Here is a 22036-nt window from a genome sequence, read left to right on the forward strand (position 1 = left end):
GTATCCCAGACACTGGGAGCTTGTCTCACCTTGCTCCACGTGCTCGATCTGTTCCCAATGCCTGGCAGAGTATCCCAGACACTGGGAGCTTGTCTCACCTTGCTCCACGTGCTCGATCTGTTCCCAATGCCTGGCAGAGTATCCCAGACACTGGGAGCTTGTCTCACCTTGCTCCACGTGCTCGATCTCTTCCCAATGACTGGCAGAGTATCCCAGACACTGGGAGCTTGTCTCACCTTGCTCCACGTGCTCGATCTGTTCCCAATGGCTGCAGAGTATCCCAGACACTGGGAGCTTGTCTCACCTTGCTCCACGTGCTCGATCTGTTCCCAATGCCTGGCAGAGTATCCCAGACACTGGGAGCTTGTCTCACCTTGCTCCACGTGCTCGATCTGTTCCCAATGGCTGCAGAGTATCCCAGACACTGGGAGCTTGTCTCACCTTGCTCCACGTGCTCGATGACTTTCAGCGCCTTCCTGGCGGCCCATCCTCCCATGGAGACGTGGTCTTCAGTGGCAGCGCTGGTGGACAGCGAGTCAACAGACGACGGGTGGCACAGGACCTTGTTCTCAGAGACTGGGGAAACATCAGTATACTGGAATTATTGTTGTTTGCTTCATTGTAGTTTATGATTTAATAGAAATATAGAAAAATATCAGAGAAGGGCAAGGCCATTTGACCTTCAGCCGCACTCTGCTGATCAATGATCACTTTGCTGATTCATTATGGCATCCCTCCTCACCTGGATCCAGGTCGGGGGTACAGTGTAAAGCTTGTCTTACACACTGTTCATACGGATCGTTTCATCACATCAGTGCATCGAGGCAGTACAAAGGGAAGAACAGCAGAGTTCAACAAAAATGTTACAGCTATGGAGAAATTACAGTGCAAGTAAACAATAAAGCACAAGATCATAACAAGGTAGATCGTGAGGTCAAGAGTCCATCTTGTGATACTACAGAAGCATTCATTTGTCTTATAACTGGGGTAGGAGCAGACCTGCAGCCATGCACTCAGATTTTTGTATATCTTGCCTGACGGGAGAGGGGAGAGGTGGGAGTCCTTGATTATACTGGCCGGTTTACTGAGGCAGTGAGAAGTGTAGACAGAGTCCGTGGAAGAGAGACTGGTTTCAGTGATGTGCTATGACCACAACCCCCAGCAGGTTCTTGTAGTCATGCAGACCTGTTGCCATACAAGCTGTGATTCACCTGATAGGAATATTTTCTGTGCTACATCAATAAAAACTGGTGAGGGTCGAAGGGATCGAACTTGTCCACCTCCTGAGGCAGTAGAGGTGCTGGTAAGCCTTCCTGGTGTCTATGTGGACCAGAACCGGCTATTGGTGATACAGTATTCACTTCAAACTCTCATCCCTCTTGACAACAGCGCCATTGATGTAAACAGGAGCTTGTGCATTTTCCTCACGACAATGCTCAGCTCTTTTGTTTGTTGGCACCGAAAAGTTGTTGTCATGGCAACATGTCACTAAGCCCTCTATCTCCTTTCTCTACCCCAACTTTTCACCATTTGAGATTCGGCCCACTACAATGGCACTTAACATAGTCTTTTGCTCTTATACCTTTATTTAACCAGTCTTTTTAGCACTTTTATTATCCATTTGCCTTAGTACTATCATTTTTCATGTGGACCTTACCATATTTGTTGCTCTATTCTGTTCCTTCCTTATGTGTTCATCTCACCCCACTCACTTTCTGGCACTACCTCATAGTCCTGTTGTCAGACTGTAACAAATGTGAAACGCTCTCTGTGGGCAAGTTTGATTACCATTCATAACGTTATGGACCCAAGTTTGTGGGTCCACTGAGTGACACTGTCTACTCTGTGTGGACTTCAACTTCTCCTCCTCACTGACAATCAACCCAGGTTCACCTCAAGCATACGTGCTTAGCCTGCTGCTCTCCTCTCTCTGCACCCGTGACTGTGTGGCTAGGCAAATGGCATCTGCAACCTTGCTCACCGCACTGCTGTTGGCACAATCTCAGATGGCACCGAGGAGGCATAGACGAGTGAGATCGTTAGGTGGCGTTGCAACACAACCTTACAGTCAACGTCAGCAGAACCAGGAACTGAGACTGAAAACACACAGTCAATGTTTCAGAAACAGCTTCCCCCCACGAGTGGATTTCTGAATGGTTCAGAACTCCATGAATACTGCTTCAGCCTTCCTCTTTTGCAATATTTATTTATTCTAACTTCAAGTGATTTTAATGCATTGCACGGTACTGCCGCCACAAAGAAACAGATTTCACAACATTTGTCAGTGATAATAAACCCGATTCTGATTCAGAAATACAATTGCATAGATTTGTACTTTTAATAAATAAATTCATGATTTAGATAAATTAAATTAACATGGGCCACATATGGAGGCTGTGGGGACAACAGCCACATTTGTCTGCAGTTTGAGAAGCCTTGGCACTGAGCTGGAAAGCTGGAGTCCAGGTTTAGGACACTGCAATATCTTGGGAGGAGAGAGCTCCCTGGATGCTCTCTGCCAAGAGGCAATCGTGCCCCTTGGATTGAGTCTGCAGACTAGGTCAGGCCGGAGGGACAGTAGGTTGCGAGGGGCAGCTTGGTTCAAACAGGCTGCATGATCGTTCCTTGTTAGGTAAGGCAGAGACAGAGGCTCCGGATGGTTGGAGAAGACTCTCCCTTTGCACATATCTAACAAGGAGAGGTGGTAAATTGGATTAGACATTGGCTCAATGGAAGAAGCCAAAGAGTGGTCGTAGAGAATTGCTTCTCTGAGTGGAGGCCTGTGACTAGTGGTGTGCCACAGGGATCAGTGCTGGGTCCATTGTTATTTGTCATCTATATCAGTGATCTGGATGATAATGTGGTAAATTGGATCAGCAAGTTTGCTGATGATACAAAGATTGGAGGTGTAGTAGACAGTGAGGAAGGTTTTCAGAGCCTGCAGAGGGACTTGGACCAGCTGGAAAAATGGGCTGAAAAATGGCAGATGGAGTTTAATGCTGACAAGTGTGAGGTATTGCACATTGGAAGGACAAACCAAGGTAGAACATACAGGGTTAATGGTAAGGCACTGAGGAGTGTAGTGGAACAGAGGGATCTGGGAATACAGACACAAAGTTCCCTAAAAGTGGTGTCACAGGTAGATAGGGTCGTAAAGAGAGCTCTTGGTACATTGGCCTTTATTAATCAAAGTATTGAGTATAAGAGCTGGAATGTTATGATGAGGTTGTATAAGGCATTGGTGAGGCCGAATCTGGAGTATTGTGTTCAGTTTTGGTCACCAAATTACAGGAAGGATATAAATAAGGTTGAAAGAGTGCAGAGAAGGTTTACAAGGATGTTGCCAGGACTTGAGAAACTCAGTTACAGAGAAAGGTTGAATAGGTTAGGACTTTATTCCCTGGAGCGTAGAAGAATGAAGGGAGATTTGATAGAGGTATATAAAATTATGATGGGTATAGATAGAGTGAATGCAAGCAGGCTTTTTCCACTGAGGCAAGGGGAGAAAAAAACCAGAGGACATGGGTTAAGGGTGAGGGGGGAAAAGTTTAAAAGGTACATTAGGGGGGTGCTTCTTCACACAGAGAGTGGTGGGAGTATGGAATGAGCTGCCAGACGAGGTGGTAAATGCGGGTTCTTTTTAACATTTAAGAATAAATTGGACAGATACATGGATGGGAGGTGTATGGAGGGATATGGTCCGTGTGCAGGTCAGTGGGACTAGGCAGAAAATGGTTCGGCACAGCCAAGAAGGGCCAAAAGGCCTGTTTCTGTGCTGTAGTTTCTATGGTTTCTATGGTTTCTAAGGAATGACCATGCAGCCTGTTTGAACTGAAGCAGAGACTGCAGGAGAGAAGCACAAACTGCCAACAGCTCCATGAGACTCCATAGGAACCATTCAAACTGGGGAAGTAAAAAGCAATATGGTAACGATAAATCATCGTGTATACCCTTTGAGCCCGCCTTCCCTGAGGATTTTTGGCTATGTTATCTATACAGAGCCTCCTTATTGACTACAGATGGCTGCTCCCTCACAGTGGGAGGAGGTTACAGAGGCGGAACTCTGTCCGGCTCCAACCTGCTCTGTACTTACTCCTCTTCTCTACTCACTTTATGCTTACAACTGTGAGGCTAAGCACAACTCTGACGCCATAGTTAAGTTTGCTGACAACACTGCAGCTGAATCAAAGGTGGTGACAAATCGGCGTTCAAGAGGGAGACTGAAAATCTGGTTGAATGGTGCCACAGCAGCAACCTCTCCCTCAACACCAGCAAACCAGAGAGTGGATTACTGACTACAGGAGAGGGTAATCAGGGCCAGAGCCAGTGCTTGTTAGGGGATCGGAGGTGGAGAGGGTCAGTAGCTTTAAATTCATGGGCGTTATTCAATCAGGCGACCTGTCCTGGGACCGCACTTAAGTACCATTTCAAAGAAAGCACAGCAGTGCTTCTACTTTCCTAGAGGTTTGTACGGATTCAATATGTCATCTAGAACTTCGACAGACTTCTAGAGATGCACAGTGGGATATCCTGACGGGTTGCACCACGCCCTGGTATGGAAATACCACTGGCCAAGAATGGAAAAGTCTACAAAAGGTGCTGGATACAACTCATTTCATCACAGGCAAAGTCCTCCCAACCACTGAGCACATTTGCAAGGAGCACTGCCACAAGAAAGCAGCATCTATCAAGGACTGCCACCATCCAAGGTCATGCTCTCTTACTGCTGCCATTGGGAAGGAGATAAAGGAGCCTTAGATCCCATATGACCAGGTTCAGAAACTGTTATTACCCTACAACCATCAGGCTCCTGAATCAGCGTGGATAACTTCACTCGCCACAAACTGAACATAACTTATGGACGCAGTTTCACTGGACTCTAGTGGTATCTGGTTTTCCAGTGCAGCCCTCTTTACATTGGTGAGACCCAATTTAGATTGGAGATTATTTCACTCAACACCGTTGGCCCGTCTGCCGCAACAGGTTTGTGTTGCTTAAGATCTCCAGCATCACAGAATCTCTAGTGTTTGTGTGCTTCCTGGCTGGTGACCCTGTGGGTGAGGTCATCAGAACTGACACCAGCCACTTCCCAAGTAACCTCCTAGTCCCATTTCACTCTGGATTACAGGGTATCCTGCCTCCCTGAGCATGGATAACATGTCCCAGCGATTTCTCTTGTTTCTAGCCCCATATTTCTGTAGCACCATTCACAATCTCAGGACAGCTAGTTAATGAAGTACTTCTGAAGTGTCGTCAGCATTGGAACACATAAAGAATGTGCTCTCGAACAAACCACCTGTTTTCCTCCCATTGGTTAAGGGACAAGTATTGTTACTCTCTAGGGATAATTTCTCTCCCTAACTCAGAGAATACTGCATGACCTTTCATACTGAGATTGGGCGAGTCCAGAATTAGAGGTCACAGGTTTAGGGTGACGGTGAAATATTTAAGGGAAATCTGGGGGGGGGGAATGTTTTCATCAGAGGGTGGTGAGAGTGGGGAATGAGCTGCCAGATGAAGTGGTGGATGTAAATTTGATTTCAACACTTAAGAGAAGTTTGGATGGGTAGACAGATGGGGGTGGGGGGGGGAATGGAGGGCTACGGTCCCGGTGCAGGTCAATGGGACTAGGCAGAGTAACAGTTCAGCACTGACCAGATGGGCGAAGGGCCTGTTTCTGTGCTGTAGTGCTCCAAGACTCTACCTGGCCGAGAGAGCAGATGGGTCTATCGCCCATTTAAGCAAGGGCACCTCAGACAGTGTGACGCTCTCTGGGCTCAGCCCACCGGAGGGGAGTTGAAAACATTACATAGGTCCAAGCAAGCTACTGCATGTTCTGGGAGTACTCTGCACGCCAGACAGGAGAGGGAAGTAGGGTCTGACCTTTAACAAAGACCCTGACCTGCACCTTCCCTTCACAGGTGCTGTTGAGTTTCCCACCAAGATCTGTTTTAAGTCAGACATTTCTGAGAAAGTTACGATATTGTTCTGCGGTTAAGGTGCACAAATAAAATCATTGCCCATTCTAACAATCCATACAGACAACCCCTGCTTTACAGCCACTTGGGCCGCAGAAATTCACCTTGAGAGAGTTCATAAAAACACTATCCAGAATTTTGCCATACAGAATAAAATTTGCCTCACGGAATTAATGTAACAAAAAGTAAATAAATTGTAGGTTTTTGCAGATAAAATGGCATGAGGCATTTTATGTTGAAGGAAAACTGTAACAAACTCCTTTATCGTCTTCCACCCAATTAACACAAAGCAAGGTAAAAGTACTTTACATAATTATGCCGTCACGCCAGACCAGCCTCTTAAAGTGAAACCCAAGTCAGTGTCACTGTCTGTGAAATATGTATGTTTCCACTAATTACATTACCCTATAAAATTAACACAAATTTTTATAACCTGCACTTTTTAACATGAGTGAATGACACAGCATCATGCTACAGAATCACAACATGCATCATTTTTGCGAACGATAATTATTTTATCCACATGATTGTTCGGATGTATCAAGGTCTGAGCCGTAAACTCAGAGTTTGTACCTAATGCAGCTGCTGTACAGTGGGCCATCATGAAGCCACAGTTAATTCCACCCTCTTTTACCAGGAAGGCGGGCAGTTCGCTCAGTGACGGATTACACAGCCTCTCAATTCTCCTCTCACTGATGGAAGCAAGCTCATGAACACCGATCGCCAGATAGTCAAGAGCCTGCAAGCATCAAGGAGACACTGGTGTCAGTCTTCTGCACACCTCAGATGTGATCACAGTTACATTACTGATTCTTCAAGGAAGTCAACATCTGCCTCGTGAATAGGATTAGATTCACCCCCAAAAACATCAGATTAGAAGTGGCATTGGTGCCTTTATTAGGTGTTACAGCTCCTGCCCAGGAAACTGGCTGGATGCACAATCGACCTGTGTTCTCTCCGCTATGACCATCCAGGTTCTCCTCATTACAATCTATTTTAACCCCCTCCCCATTCCCACATGGACATATCTGTCCACAGTCCCCTCCACTGCCAGGATGTGGCTAAACGCATGCTAAAGGAACTTCATCTTGTATTCTGCCTCGGCAGTCTATAACCCAATGGTATGAAAGTTGAATCCTCTAATTTCATGTGACCTGCTCCCTCCCACCTCCAACCCCTTCCACTCACCTTCCTCCTACACCCACCTCAGTCCCATTCACCCTGTTTCCTTCCCCTCTTCCACCCACTCCATCACCCACACACTCCCCACTGTTCACCATTGCCCATCACCCACACTCTCCTCCTATTGGGTCCCCTCCCCCTCTGTTCCCATCTGCCCATCACCCACACATTCCCCCTACCCTTCCTTGGTTTCATGTCCTGCATGAAACAATACAAAAACTACACTGAACTACGTAAGAAAAACCACAAAAACTACACTAGACTACAGACCTACCCAGGACTGCATAAAGTGCACAAAACAGTGCAGGCATTACAATAGATAATAAACAAGACAATAGGCACAGTAGAGGGCAGTAGGTTGGTGTCAGTCCAGACTCTGGGTATTGAGGAGTCTGATGGCTTGGGGGAAGAAACTGTTACATAGTCTGGTCGTGAGAGCCCGAATACTTCGGTGCCTTTTGCCAGATGGCAGGAGGGAGAAGAGTTTGCATGAGGGGTGTGTGGAGTCCTTCATAATGCTGTTTGCTTTATGGATGCAGCATGTGGTGTAAATGTCTGTGATGGTGGGAAGAGAGACCCCGATGATCTTCTCAGCTGACCTCACTATCCGCTGCAGGGTCTTGCGATCCGAGATGGCGTAATTTCTGAATCAGGCAGTGATGCAGCTGCTCAGGATGCTCTCAATACAACCTCTGTAGAATGTGGTGAGGATGGGGGGTGGGATATGGACTTTTCTCAGCCTTCACAGAAACTAGAGACGCTGCTGGGCTTTCTTTGCTATGGAGCTGGTGTTGAGGGACCAGGTGAGATTCTCCGCCAGGTGAACACCAAAAAATTTGGTGCTCTTAACAATGTCTACGGAGGAGTCGTCGATGTTCAGCGGAGAGTGGTCGCTTCGTGTCCTCCTGAAGTCAACAACCATCTCTTTTGTTTTGTTCACATTCAGAGACAGGTTATTGGCTCTGCACCAGTCCATTAGCCGCTGCACCTCCTCTCTGTATGCTGACTGAACATTCTTGCTGATGAGACCCACCACGGTCGTGTCATCGGTGAACTTGATGATGTGGTTCGAGCTGTGTGTTGCAGCACAGTCGTGGGTCAGCAGAGTGAACAGCAGTGGACTGAGCACACAGCCCTGGGGGGCCCCCATGCTCAGTGTGATGGTGTTGGAGATGCTGCTCCCGATCCGGACTGACTGAGGTCTCCCAGTCCAGAAGTCTAGGATCTATCTGCCTGTGGCCACCCCTCACATGGATCCACCTGCCAATTCTTGCTCCAACTTTTCCCTCCACCTTTTTATACTGGCTCTCCTCCTACTTCTAACTTTCAGCCCAATGAAAGGTCCTGACCTGAAACATCAACTGTCCATTTCCCTCCGCAGAATCTGCCTGGCCCGCTGAGTTACTCGAGCAACTTCCTGCTGCTCCATGTTCTACCTGCCCGGACTGTCCTTTTCCAGATCAGACCAATGCTTTACTCCAGGTCCAATCACTTCCAAAGAGGCTGGGCTCCACACAGCACAGGTCTGTGAAGGAGCCCCAGAGTCCTGGTTGAGCTCCTCCCTCTTGATTCAAATGGACAGTATTCTGCAGTTGGCACCAAAGGATGACCTTAAGGTGCCCATGGAGTCCCCTACTGTGCCCCAATAAACTAATTTCTGAACTCCACTTTCCAAAAAAAAATCGGAAATCTTCCCGTATATTCTTCTATGTTATAGAGGCATAGACAGGCACAGTACAAAGACAAGTATTTTTATCACACATACTGTGGTTGGAGATTTGCTGCCGTTTCCTCTTGGCATACAGTCGAGACTGACGATCACAGACACTGAAGAGAAATGATTCCGATAATGCAGCTGGTATTTTGGTGACTTGTGGTTTTCCCTAGAGTACCACTACACAGAAAAAGCCTCTCCAGCCCATCTAATTCATGCCAACCCGTCTTCTGCTTCGTCCCATCTGTCTGCACGTAGACTATAGCCCTCCAAATCCCTCTCATCTATGTACCAATGAAAACTTCTCTCAAGTGTTACAACTTCATCTGTACCCACCACTCCCACTAACAATTTGTTCCACACTTGCACCACCTTCTAAGTGAAGAAGTTTCCCTTCATATTTGCCTTGAATATTTCACCTACGACCTTTAGCCCTCGTCTCACCTAACCCGAGAGAAAAGAGATAGCAACTCTGGTGGGATTGAAAACATGGCCTTTGAGTTACTTGGTCACACAGCAGAAATCTGATGCTAGGCATCCCACCTTGTGATGTTCACAAGAACCTAAGAAAAAGAGGCAGGAGTAGGCCATTTGAGCCCTCCTACCTGGACTGACATTCGGCAAGATCATGGCTCCTCAGTAACAAATCCCTGTGATATACTCTACTCCAGGGGAAGAAATTCCCTTCCACTTCTGTCCGGAATGGCTAGCTCCTTTAGGGTCTGGCTCCCTGCTTCTAGATATGCCAACCAGGAAAAACATCATCTAAGCATAAATGCCCTGTCAAGCCAAGTATGAATTTGCATATTTCAATGAAATCATTTCTTGTTCTTCTGGGTCCTCAGTAGTACAGGTCCTGTATGCTTAATCTCTTGTCAAGATTACCCCATCCCGGGATTCAATCTGGAAATATCTCCTCTTATAGAAGTGTGTCTCTCCTTAAACAGGGAGACCAGACCCTGTACTGAACATTTCACGGTAGAGTAGTGATGATCACAATGCTTTACAGTACCACCGACCCGGGTCAATTAAACAGGGAGACCAGACCTTGTACTGAACATTTCACGGTAGAGTAGTGATGATCACAATGCTTTACAGTACCACCGACCCGGGTCAATTAAACAGGGAGACCAGACCTTGTACTGAACATTTCACGGTAGAGTAGTGATGATCACAATGCTTTACAGTACCACCGACCCGGGTCAATTAAACAGGGAGACCAGACCTTGTACTGAACATTTCACGGTAGAGTAGTGATGATCACAATGCTTTACAGTACCACCGACCCGGGTCAATTAAACAGGAAGACCAGACCCTGTACTGAATATTTCACAGTAGAGTAGTGATTAGCACAATGCCTTACAGTACCAGCAACCCGGTTCAATTCTCACCACTGGGTCTGTAAGGGTTTGTACTTTCCTCCCCCTGACTGTGTGGGTTTCCTCCAGGTGTTTTGGTTTCCTCCCACAGTCCAAAGACAGGGTAATTGATCATTGTAAATTGTCCCATGATTAGGCTAGGATCACTGGGCATCAAGGCTCAGAGGCCAGAAGGGTCTTTCCCTGCTGTATCCAACAATCAAGAATATTCAAGTGTGATCTTCAGTCCTGTATTCTCCCATTAGCGGTTTCACTTAGAAATTCTTTCATCCAGGTACATTTAAGACAAATTGTGAAAGAAACAATTAGCATATTGAACACTTACTTTAGCAGGATATTCACCATGGAAATTCCCACTTGAAATAATTTCCCCTCTGTCCACAAATACAATCTGGACACTGATTAAGAAGCAAACTTGATCAGGCTTAAAAGAATGTAAATGATCCAATATTCAACATACTTCCGTCTTTTCAGACACACAACAACTCATCTGGGCTTTGTAAAATTTACAAAAATCCAACTGGTATGTGAGCGGATTCATGACCACAGGAGCCACAAAGCACTTTTTAGTTGCAGTCTGATATAACAGCAGCAAATTTATGCAGAGCAACAATAATGAGATTGGAAATTTTAGAAATGCATTACTGCAAGATGTGCCCACCATGCAGTAGAGTACCAACCAGCTATAAATCTCTACTCCCAAGATCCCAAAGTCCAAAGAATCAAGTTCCTGCAGTCTGACTGTTACATACCTTGTGAGTATCTTGTGACTGTCTTATGACCATGATGTAATTGAGTATCTTGTGAGCATGATGTAATGGTCTTGTGATGGTGGTGTGATGTAATTTTCCCTCCAGTGTGAGGTCACGTGATGACATGTTCCTTACAGGTATATAAAGGGAAACCCCTGTTGTCATGCAGTTTTAGTTTGTCAGTTATGTCGTTATGCTGTGTATTTGTCTCATGAGGCAGTTTCATTTTAAAGTGGAGTTTTACTTTCTATTGTAGGTAAAATCCTGATGCTGGCAGTTTCACCAATCGCTGCCAGTTTTTGTGTGTTGCACCTTTGATTTACCTTTACAGTCTAGTTTTGGAGAGTGAAGATCTTACTAAAGTACAGGAACCTGAAAGATTGAGTAAAGTTGGTGTTGTTCGGCGGTTTCATAAAGGATTGACCTTTTTGAATCTTTGTTCAGGAATAGTGGCCTGCATCTGAGATAACCCCTGCAAGATCAGGAAGGTTTGTGCAGTGCTCACCATCCAGGAAAAAGGTCAGTTCCTTTAAGCCATTTTATTTCCTTCGTCGTGAATTCTTTGGACAAGACATCTCGGCTAGGATCAGCAGTAACGTCAAGTCTTTGAAGAAATCAGTTTCAGAGAAGTCTCTCCTTACTGACTGTATAAATCACTTGGACTTCTGAATTTACCACTTTAAGACTGTGTTTGAATTCACCACTTTAAGACTGTGTTTGAATTTACCACTTTAAGAACTGTTCCAGAGTTGCCGTATAGCAGTTAACTTCCGGTTAAATTAGTCGTTTGAATACTTTTCACTATTGTTGAGCAGAGTTTAATAAATGTTTATGTTTGTTTATAAAACCTGACTCAATTATATATCCATTGTTGCTGGACACGTGGCACTGACATCATCTTAAATATTACAGAGTCTAAAAAATCAGAAAATTTAGGAAATACGCAGCAGGTCAGGCAGCACCTGTGGTGATGTTTCAGGTTGATGACTTGATCCCACAATGTGCCTGACAGCCTTCTACATGCAACACTAACTTATGATGATGAAATTCCCCCATTTGCACACCCTCCTCGCCCTCTTATTGCTCAACCTGTCCTCCTGACTTGTTCTGAATGTTAAAACATGTTTTGTCACAATACTAGCCCTGTTTCTCTCTCCAGAGATACTGCCTAACCTGCTGAATATTTCAGATATCCTTTCCTTTTTGTTCACTGTTCACTGTACACACAGTAATATTTTGTGTGTTTAGGATGTGCAGCTGAGGGTGAAGTTCAAATGTTTTCCAAGTTGGCTGAGAGATAAGTATTGGTTGTGACATCAGGAAGACATGACTCCAAGTTGTGATGCCTGTTCTCCTTTGACTTACACTGTGAATAACTGAAAGAATCAGTAAAATGTCACACCAAAACTTTACCACCCTTACTGGGCCTAACCCCACCCCTCCCTGCACTGTCAGCCAGAACTTTGTGTTCAAGTAAACATCAAGGCAAGGATCTCACCAAAGAACCACAGGTAACCCCGAAAACATTTCTTGGGGGTAAAGCTAAATGGTATGCTTGTTTCTTTTACATTGCTATTCTTTTACTCTGTTTAATATGTAAGTATATTGAAAATGTACTGAGAGTGGCAGAAGGCCTATACAGTGCAGAGTCAGGTCATGAAAGGATACAGGGTTATCGGTCACGCTGTTCATTTCAGTCTCCAGAATACCCCTCACAAAAGCAACTGTGTCATTGATCAGCCCATGTACCTGGAAGAGAGTGTCCCCAGGTTAGGAGAAATATAAAATAGTTCCAACCAGGGTCACCACGATCAGATCAGCGCAATAATAGTCGACAATCCAAAAATTTGCGCACTGCGGCATGCGTGGACACTGACCTGTGGACAACACCGGAGTGTATAAGCGTCCTGTACTCGGTCACATAACCGGTGACTCTCTGGGAAAGTAAATTAGCAGATTGGTTTATTGTTACCACATGTACCGAGTTACAGTGAAAATCTTGTCTTTTTGTTACAAGCCATCTACATAGATTGTTTCATTACAACAGCACATTGAGGTAGTACGGGGAGCACAGTAACAGAGACCGATGATCATAGAAGCAATCTATAGATCTGCTGAGGGCAGCTTGCAATGAGTTACAAAACAAAATGAATATTGTCATCTGTATGTCCTTCCTTTTCTTTGCATTTTTATTAGTATCTGAATTAGTCCACATTCTTTATTGTCACAAGGCAGGTGGCTCACCTGAGATTTCAGACAAATGAATATCGGAATCCAAGACTGACCGCATTCGAGCAGCCACTTCCATCTGTCCCTGGTGAGGCCGCAGCTCATGGATACCTGTTTAAAACACGAGACCATTGCATTACCTTAAAAGCTGGACCAACCTTCCTTTCTACAAACTTGGCGTACTGTGTTGAATCGAACTGACATGCAGCCGCTGCATAAGGAATGTCCAGTCAGCCACATGGATCAGTCCACAGCGGAATTCCGCATGTTCTCAGTCAGATTCAGATTACTGAGTCAGATGACAGAAAATCTGGACCAAGCACTGGACTCAGCACCGAATCTGTGCAGGAGCAGTAGCACTTCCCACCTGGCCCCTCAGCCTCACAATGGGAACAGAATGAACAGAATTGCTTACTCTTTACTACACCTCTGTATTTTCTGCAAATGTCAAAACTGCACACTGCTCCCCAGAGTTACCTTAAGGATTGTCTTTAAAACACCTCTGGAGCCAGCAATTAAAACCCAGGGCCACGCTATTGTTCTTCCATTCTGAAAGGCAGCCAGTCAGCACTTGTCTCTGCTTTGCACTTTTATCCATTTCTGTCCTTGCTATTACTACATCCTGTGGACACTCTGTAAAGCACGGGTACATGAGGTTGACTGTATGTCAACCAGTATCACACCCTCACTGTGACTTCATCCAAATTGGTAGCTGGTGAAACTGGTCTGAGAGAGAAAGTTCTTTTCATCAGAACTTTATACTCAAGGATGAGATAGAGTCCTTGAGTTCTAGAGTACTAAGGCATATGGGTAGAAACAGGCCTTTTTGCCCATCTAGTCTATACCAAATTATTATTCTGCCTAGTCCCATTGACCTGAACCTGGACTTATCCAAATTTCTATTAAATGTTGAAATCAAACCCTTATCCACCATTAGTTTCCAGTTTAGCACACTAACATCCAGATCGTTGATATAGAAAGCAAGCAGCAATGGACCAGCACCCATCCCCGCTGCATTCCATTAGCCACAAGCCACCAGTCAGAGAGGCAACTATTGACTACCACTCTCTGGCTTCCCCCAGTCCAATTTACTACCTCATCCTGAATGCCAGGCGACTGAATCTTCTTGACCAGCCTCCATGTGAGAGCTTGAAGCTTGGTGCTTGAAGGCTTGTACGGCCAGATTTGGGAACAGTTTCTTTCCAACTGTGATAAGACTGCTGAACGGATCCTGACCTGGATCTGGGCCATACCCTCCAAATATCCGGAAATGCCTCTCGGTTTTTTTGCACTACCTTACTTTCCCTTTTCTATTTTCTATTTATGATTTATAATTTAAATTTTTAATATTTACTATTGATTTGTACTCCAGGGAGCACAAAATCAAATATCGCTGTGATGATTGTATGCTCTAGTATGAATTGTTTGGCGACAATAAAGTGAAGTAAAGTCAAAGGCTTCGCTAAAGTCTATGACTTAACAAATCACTGCTGGCTCTCTTTTATGGAATGTACATGAGGCATTCGATCAAGGTGAGAGTTTAATTAATTTTTAGCTAAACAGCCACAATTAGATCATAATGTGGTCAATTTACTTAAAACTTCCACTCAAAAATTTTCAAGGCTATATTGAACACCCGCCTGTGTATTAAGGGCTGTGTTACATTCAGTAATAACAGGTGTTAACTCTGCATATTGTGATAGATCTTATCCATTTGGGTTAAATTATACAAAAGGTAGCACAGTGGGGGGTGGGGAATGACGGAGTCCGTGTTTCATTAGGCTGTTCTGTGTATGCTCCATGTTCAGGACACTCACCACTGTCGAAGGCTCTAGTGGTGCCTTTGAGAACCTCCAGTGTAAGGGCTGCAATAATGTCAGCCTGCCGGGCTATCGCCGTCGCTCTCTCCACCGCCTCTGCCCCCAGCGAGGTGATCATCTGTGTCCCGTTGATCAGGGACAGTCCCTAGGGGTTAATCACCACTGAGTTTGATACAAAATTATAACAATATACATTAAACAAACAACTGATCCATAAACTTAAATGCTTGAATATAGGATTTTGCATTGAATGAGTCAATGTTCTCTTAATATCATTCATTTATTGGGGTCAGGACCTACCCATTAGGTCCAGAGCGCACACAAGAAACCACACCACTTGCTGTTATGTAAAATCCCACAATTAATATAAAAGTGAACAGTGGCTATGGCAATCTCATACAGTAACACAGAATAAAATTTTGTACAACTTTGTACTTTCAACTTGTTTCAAATCATCAAACTGCTTGTCAAACGAGGTCCTGGAATTAAAGAGTAAATTTTACAGATATCTGGTAAATAATGTTTACATAAGTTCTTCTCAAATTGTATCAGTGAGTAATCACATTTAGAGTCCTAGAGCTCTACAGCACAAAAACAAAACCAGGTCCTTCGGCCCGAGCTGGAGTTATTCTGCCCAGCTCCACATCCCTCCCATCCATTCCCACATTTCTCTGAAATGTAGAAATCAAACCTGCATCTACCACTTCCATAGGCAGCTCATTCCAAATACAGAACTCTTATAGATATAGTAGTCAAATATGAACGTAAATTGGCAATATCTATAAAATTGTTTATGTTCTTTAACTCACAAATCGTTGGTGAAAGCCCTTCTTTATTACCTCTTTAGCTTTCAGTGAAATTGGTTGAAGCCCATGAGCTTGTAAAACCTGATGGTGTGAGGTAGAGTAACATTAATGGATGTTTGTTTTATGATCCACATGTACAGAATCACAGTCTAGGAGAATAACTGGACTTTTCAGACACATCCAATTACACAGTATTACTGAATTTCACACCTTGAATCACCAAATAGCAGAGTACAACCAAACGGCAAAGGATTGTCTGATCACCAAGCAGTACAGAATGAGAGTCATACAGTCAAACAACAGCACAAAGTCTTGGATTCAAAGAAACCTGCGTAACCCACCACTGCACAAAATAACCATTTGGCCAATGTTGTAAAGTCCAGATTTTAATTGGTTGAAGTCTAAACATGAAACAATGATCAGGTCCCACAGAAAACCAGGAGGACTCACGTATTTAGCGTCAGCCCAGCCACTTTTTGGCGACCACATTTTCCCTTCACCCATCAGTCCAAGGGCAAGGTGAGCCAGGGGAGCAAGGTCCCCACTGGCCCCAACGGTTCCCTTCTCTGGGACGTAGGAGAGGCAGGAAGCTGTGGAAGGCAAATTAACAGAGTAAGATCACAGCTCATCAAAGCATAATCTACAAAACACGTAGAAAACAGCAAAGCAGAAAATGAGAGGTTACCATTAAATGCCTCAATCAGCTGATTGAGGGTCTCCAAGGAGATTCCACTGTAACCCTTGGCAAGGACATTGATCCTGAGAGCTAGCAACATACGGCACCTTTCCAGTGACAAGGGCTCACCCACACCTAAAGAGAAGCAATATCTATTGATTTCCATAAAGTTAACCCCTGTTGCCTCAGTACAATGTGTAGAACCCTGGGTGTACTGGTTGAAAATAAAATCAACCTCTCATAGCTCCTTCCCTCACCTCCCTCTGGTGCCTCTCTTCCTTCCTTTTCTCCCATGGTCCATGCTCATCAGATTCTTTCTTCAGTCCTTCACCTTCCATCTTCTCCGCTTTATCCCTCCTCCCCCACCCTCCACCTTCCCCCTCACCTGGCTTCACCTCTCACCTGCCAGCTTGAACTCCTCCCCCTCCCCACACCTTCTTATTCTTCCCCCTTCCTGATGAAGAATGCCAGTCCAAAGTGTTGACTGTTCATTTCCCTCCACGGATGCTGCCTGACCTGCTGAGTTCCTCCAGCATGGCAATTTTCAGTGGCATTGAGGCAAGCAATGTAGCTGTTTAGAAACATTCATTAGCCAGTCCTGAGCTGAAATAATGAGGCAATTCTTCTATGTTTTATGTCAATTACAGGATTGCTCATAATTCTGGGATGTGGATTTTGCAGCAATGTTTCGGGGAGTGGATACTGCCAACCAAAAACAATCTATCACCTTGTTCAGAGCACTAAGGACCCGAAGCTGGACAGGGTTGGGGGCCAGGGTTCAGAGGAAACGGAAGGGGGATTTGGAGGAGAGGAGGGGAGGGCAGAGGGTTGAGAGGAGGATTCAGAGGGTTGGAAGGGATAGAGGTGGCTAGGCAGCAAGTTCAAAGCTCATCTGTGAAAAAAATATTAAAAGAGTGAATCTAAATAAATATATTTTAATATTTTTTTAATAATTTTTTTTTGCTCAGCGTAACAAAACTTTCAGTTTCCAGATACACTTACATTTACATTTCTTCCCCTCACAGATATCAGGTATCAGAATACTTCCATCAAAATATAGACATCACCACAACATCCTATACTATCGATAGCAGACAGGTTTACATCGATATACTGTAGAAAAGGTTGCCATGTTTTATGAAAACTATTTGTATTTGAGTGTACCATACATGTCAAAAATTCCAAAGGAATGTATTCCATGACTAATTTACGCCAACCAAAATGTCCAGGGACCTTATCAGATATCCAACAAAGTAAAATGTTCTTCCTCGCACAAAAAGTCAGGATGTTAAAAAGTTTTTTCTGATGTGCATTAATAATACGACTGCTGGGTAGGCCTAAGAGAAACGACACTGGGTCCAGTTCAAGCTCCACCTTCAGAATCTTTTCTATTTCACCCAAAAAAATCACTCCAGTATGCCTGAAGTTTGGGACAAATCCAAAAACAGTGGGTGAAAGTTCCAGTATTTACTTAACATTTAGAACACATTGGAGAAACCCCCGTCTTAAATTTCGATAGATGGTCTGGAGTCAGATGGGCTCTATGCAGAATTTTGAGTTTCAATGCTTTAGTTCTATTACAAACTGAAATCTTCTTTGCATTATCACAGATGTCTTCCTGTGTTTCAGCTGTAATTCCTACTCCCAGCTCTTCCTCCCAGACCCTTCCCAGTTGCTCAGCCTCTCCACAAGAACATTCCCTCAGGATGCTGTAAAAAGTACTAATAGAGACTTCACCTTTAGAACGAAACACCCTCTTTTCTATTTCAGAACTATAGAAATCAGTTAACAATGATGTTTTTTTCTGTATATAATCTCTTATCTGAAAGAAACGAAAAAGATCCTTGTCGGGTATGTTAAATTTCTGTACTATTTGACTAAAAGACATCAAGGATCTTGAGCGATGAAGCACTCTTCCCATTTCTTGGCTTGGCTGAATGTCCTTGCTCAAAATGAACATTCTTCCTTGTTTGCTCGACCCAATACAAATGATTCCAGTCATTTTTACCTAACAAATACTTTAAAAAATAAATGGCTGGTTTGTTTCTTTCATCTGGAACAAAAAAAGACCCTGTATTAAAATGTCTTAAGTTGCAGCTTCCCAGTAGTCTAGGGAGTCTGGATTTTCCAGACATCAAAAAATATCAATTAAGTTCCTTTTTATCTTATGTGGTTGACTGGGTTTGCAGGGATCCCTCCTCAATCTGGCTGGACATTGAAGCTTCACAAACAAAATGCCCTCTTATTAATTTGCTTTTCCTCAATAAGATGAAACTAGTTAAGGAATATTGTTGCAATCCAATAACAATTAACACAATCAGGGCTTGAAGGGCGGTGCGACAAATTGAGGGCAACGCAGCGAAAATATCACCCTTCGCTCCAATAACCGGCCGTCCAGATTTTCAGCCTGGCATAATGGATTCTGGATTTAAACTCTGGATTTCTAAGGGTATTTTCCATCTAGGAGATTTGTTTGATGAAATATATTTTAATATTTAATGATTCACTTATTAAATATACTTTTCACAGATAAGCTTTGAATGTTCTCATTGAGATACAAGGGTAAGGGTTGGATGCTGACTGTCACTGTCATGCACAGATTCATTCATCACATCTACATTGAAACATACAGTGAAATGTGTCGTTTGTGCAAGTGCACCAACACAGCTTGCCCACAACTTTCCAACCTAACCGTACTTCTTTTTGGACTGTGGGAGAAAACTGGAGAACCCAGAAGAAACCCACGTGGTTACAAACTTCTGACAGACAACGGCAGAATTGTACCTGGGTCGCTAGTGCTGTAATACTATTACACTCACTACTACTCTGCCATGCTGCGCTGCAATTTCTTGCAGTCTGGGGCAGATGACAAAAGGAAATCTGGGTGGATCCTGGACCTTCGCCATCTACAAACTTGCTTTGTTTCCTGAGAATGGACTGAGATCATTCTTTGGCTTTTACCCTCGGTGTTAACAGCTTGGGCAGCTTTTGTTTGGGAAGCAGCAGTGAATAGCGAAAAGGAGTGAAAACAGACTGGGAATTAATCAGCAGCAGAGAAATTGTAAAGGAATTGTCTGGGCTTCTCCAACTGTGAAAAAAACAGAAAAAAGGACCAAAAATAATAGTGGCTCTAATGGAGAAATTAAAACTGGGAATGAGCATGTTCTTAAATCATAGAAAGTCCCCTATCCAGATACATCACAGCTTGGTATCGCAGCTGCTCTTCCTGAGACTGCAAGAAACTGCAGAAAGTTGTAAACACAACTCAGTCCCTAACACAAACCCTCTTCCTCTCCATTGACTCTGTCTACACTTCTTGCCGCCTTGGGAAAGCAGCCAACACATGGGACGGCTCCGTAGTGTAGTGGTTAGCGTAAAACTGTCACAGTGCCAGCAGCCCTGGGTTTAATTCCGGCAGCTGGCCGTATGTTCTCCCTGTGACAGTGTGGCTTCCTCCAGGCAATCCCACATTCCGAGGACGTACGGGTTAGTAGGTTAACTGGGTGGCACGGACTCAGTGGGCTGGAGGGGCCTGCTGCCCTGCTGTATCTGTAAATAAAAAAACAGTGTCTAACACCAGAGGGCATTTAGAGTGAGAGGGACTATGTTTAAAGGAGATCAGCAGGGCAAGTTCTTATTACATAGAAGAGTTGTGGGTGCATGAAATGTACTGGAATGTGGTGGAGGCAGATATGATCGAGGCATTTAAGAGGCTCTTAGATAGGCACTGACTGTACAGGGAATGGAAGACTAGATTCCTGACCTCACAATCTAGCTCGTTATGATCACTGCATTTTGTCAGTAGCTGTTGCACTTTATTCCGCATTCTGTTAGTCTCTTACCTCAATGCACTGTGTAATGATTTGATGGGTATAAATAGTGTGCAAGACTGGTTTGCACTGTATCCCATTACATGTGACAATAATAAGCGTCGTGTGGTAGAAGGAATTCATTTAGTTGGGCATGTGATTACTTAGTTTGGCACAACGTCATGGGTTGTAGGGCCTGTTCTATCTTCTATTGTCTATAGCAAGGATTCCTCCCCCCATGGTCATTTTCCCTCTCCCTGCCCCTCCTGTCGAGCAGAAGATGCAAGATCTTGTGAGTCTGTAGCACCTGATTCAAGAACAGGTTCAATCCCCCTGCTATCAGATTCTCAAACAGGCCTCCTGTCCGTTAGCCGATGAACTTTTGATCTTGCAGTCCATCACAACAAGGCTTTTGCTTCTTATTTATCTCCCCGCTCCACAGTTTCCCTGTAAAAGCAACACTGTATTCTGCATCAGGTACTTCCTCAGTGTACTGCTGTGTGCAATAATCCGACTGGGTGGCACACAAACAAAATCTTTTCACCGTATCTCGGTACATACAACAAAAAAGTGACACTTGTGGACTGCCTCAGCACATCCTAAGGTCGTGTTGGTTGTTAATGCAAGGCACCTTTCACTGTAGATTTGATATATGTGTGATAAATAAATGAATCTGAATCTAATACTAAACCAAACTAACAAATAAATGAGGTCTTCACTGCAGAATATCGCAGAGCAGAGAACAATACATGAACACCTTTATTGTAAAGGATGTTGGAGTACAAAGGTAAGGAAGACTTGCTGAGATTATTCAGGGCTCTGGTGAAACATTTATTTGCAGCAATATGTGCTGGTTTGCTCTTTGTGCCTAAAGGTAGGACACCTGCTTTGGAGTCAGTGCACTGGATGGATTCCCGCTTCAGACATTATCCTATGTGGAGACATTAAGTAATACTACAAAATGGAGTCATGCAATGTTCTGAGGAGAACTGAGAGGGTCAATAGTGATAAACTTTTTCCTCTGATAGGCAGCAAAGATTCAGGATGAGAAATTTGCCATTCAGGACCAAGGTGAGAAATTTACATCCATGAAAACTTATACTTCAATGGGCTGTGGATTTTCAGTAGAATTTAAGTATGGATCAATAGATTGCTGAGTTTTCAGGGTAAGTAACGATAGAGGGATAGGCAGGAAAGCTGAAGCACGATTAGCCATGATCTATCAAATTTCAGAGTAGAGGAGGGTTTGCTGTCGTTTGGTCTGTTCCTGCTCCTTTATCAGCCATGTGTACAACCAATAAGGAGAAGGCAAAAATGGTTCTCACAGAAACATCCGCACTTGACAACATGCTTGACAATTAAACTAGTAAAAGGGGGTCTTTCACGTACCGACCGCGGCGGAGCGTATAACATTCTCCTGCAGTTCCCTGTGAAAACAGCAGAGTGAGAAAGAATGCAACAGGAAGTCACATCACATAGTGCCAAAGATCAGCTTTATTTTCCATATCCATTTCCATGTATTGGGAATTCGCTGTGCTGTTGGTCAGGGCACAACATGCAACAGAAAACAACAACTTTCAACAATTCTAAAGTTTGAGGATGAAGTAGGATTTGGAATATAATGTGTATAAATATGTAAATACCAGCATGTTTACAATGTAGACAGCATTATAACAAGTGGTTTAAAGTGC

General features: G+C 44.1%; 1 protein-coding gene across 2 annotated transcripts in view; it reads right to left on the reverse strand.

Moving 5' to 3' along the window:
- Nucleotides 1-22036, reverse strand: part of LOC134359279 (histidine ammonia-lyase-like) — a 58703-nt gene that overhangs the window by 25746 nt on the left and 10921 nt on the right. Inside the window, exons 7-17 of one of the 2 annotated variants that reach the window (XM_063072246.1) lie at nucleotides 21735-21772; nucleotides 16546-16671; nucleotides 16311-16450; nucleotides 15894-15941; nucleotides 15052-15199; nucleotides 13250-13345; nucleotides 12883-12941; nucleotides 12674-12754; nucleotides 10579-10644; nucleotides 6552-6717; nucleotides 442-576 (exon numbers count right to left, since the gene is read on the reverse strand). In XM_063072246.1, the coding sequence (XP_062928316.1) occupies nucleotides 442-576; nucleotides 6552-6717; nucleotides 10579-10644; nucleotides 12674-12754; nucleotides 12883-12941; nucleotides 13250-13345; nucleotides 15052-15199; nucleotides 15894-15941; nucleotides 16311-16450; nucleotides 16546-16671; nucleotides 21735-21772 (1103 nt within the window). Of the gene's footprint in view, nucleotides 1-441; nucleotides 577-6551; nucleotides 6718-10578; nucleotides 10645-12673; nucleotides 12755-12882; nucleotides 12942-13249; nucleotides 13346-15051; nucleotides 15200-15863; nucleotides 15942-16310; nucleotides 16451-16545; nucleotides 16672-21734; nucleotides 21773-22036 lie in introns of both variants that reach the window. The other variant, XM_063072244.1, reaches the window with a different exon arrangement.

This window comes from Mobula hypostoma, chromosome 20 (genome assembly GCF_963921235.1).
Source record: "Mobula hypostoma chromosome 20, sMobHyp1.1, whole genome shotgun sequence".
Taxonomy (NCBI): domain Eukaryota; kingdom Metazoa; phylum Chordata; class Chondrichthyes; order Myliobatiformes; family Myliobatidae; genus Mobula; species Mobula hypostoma.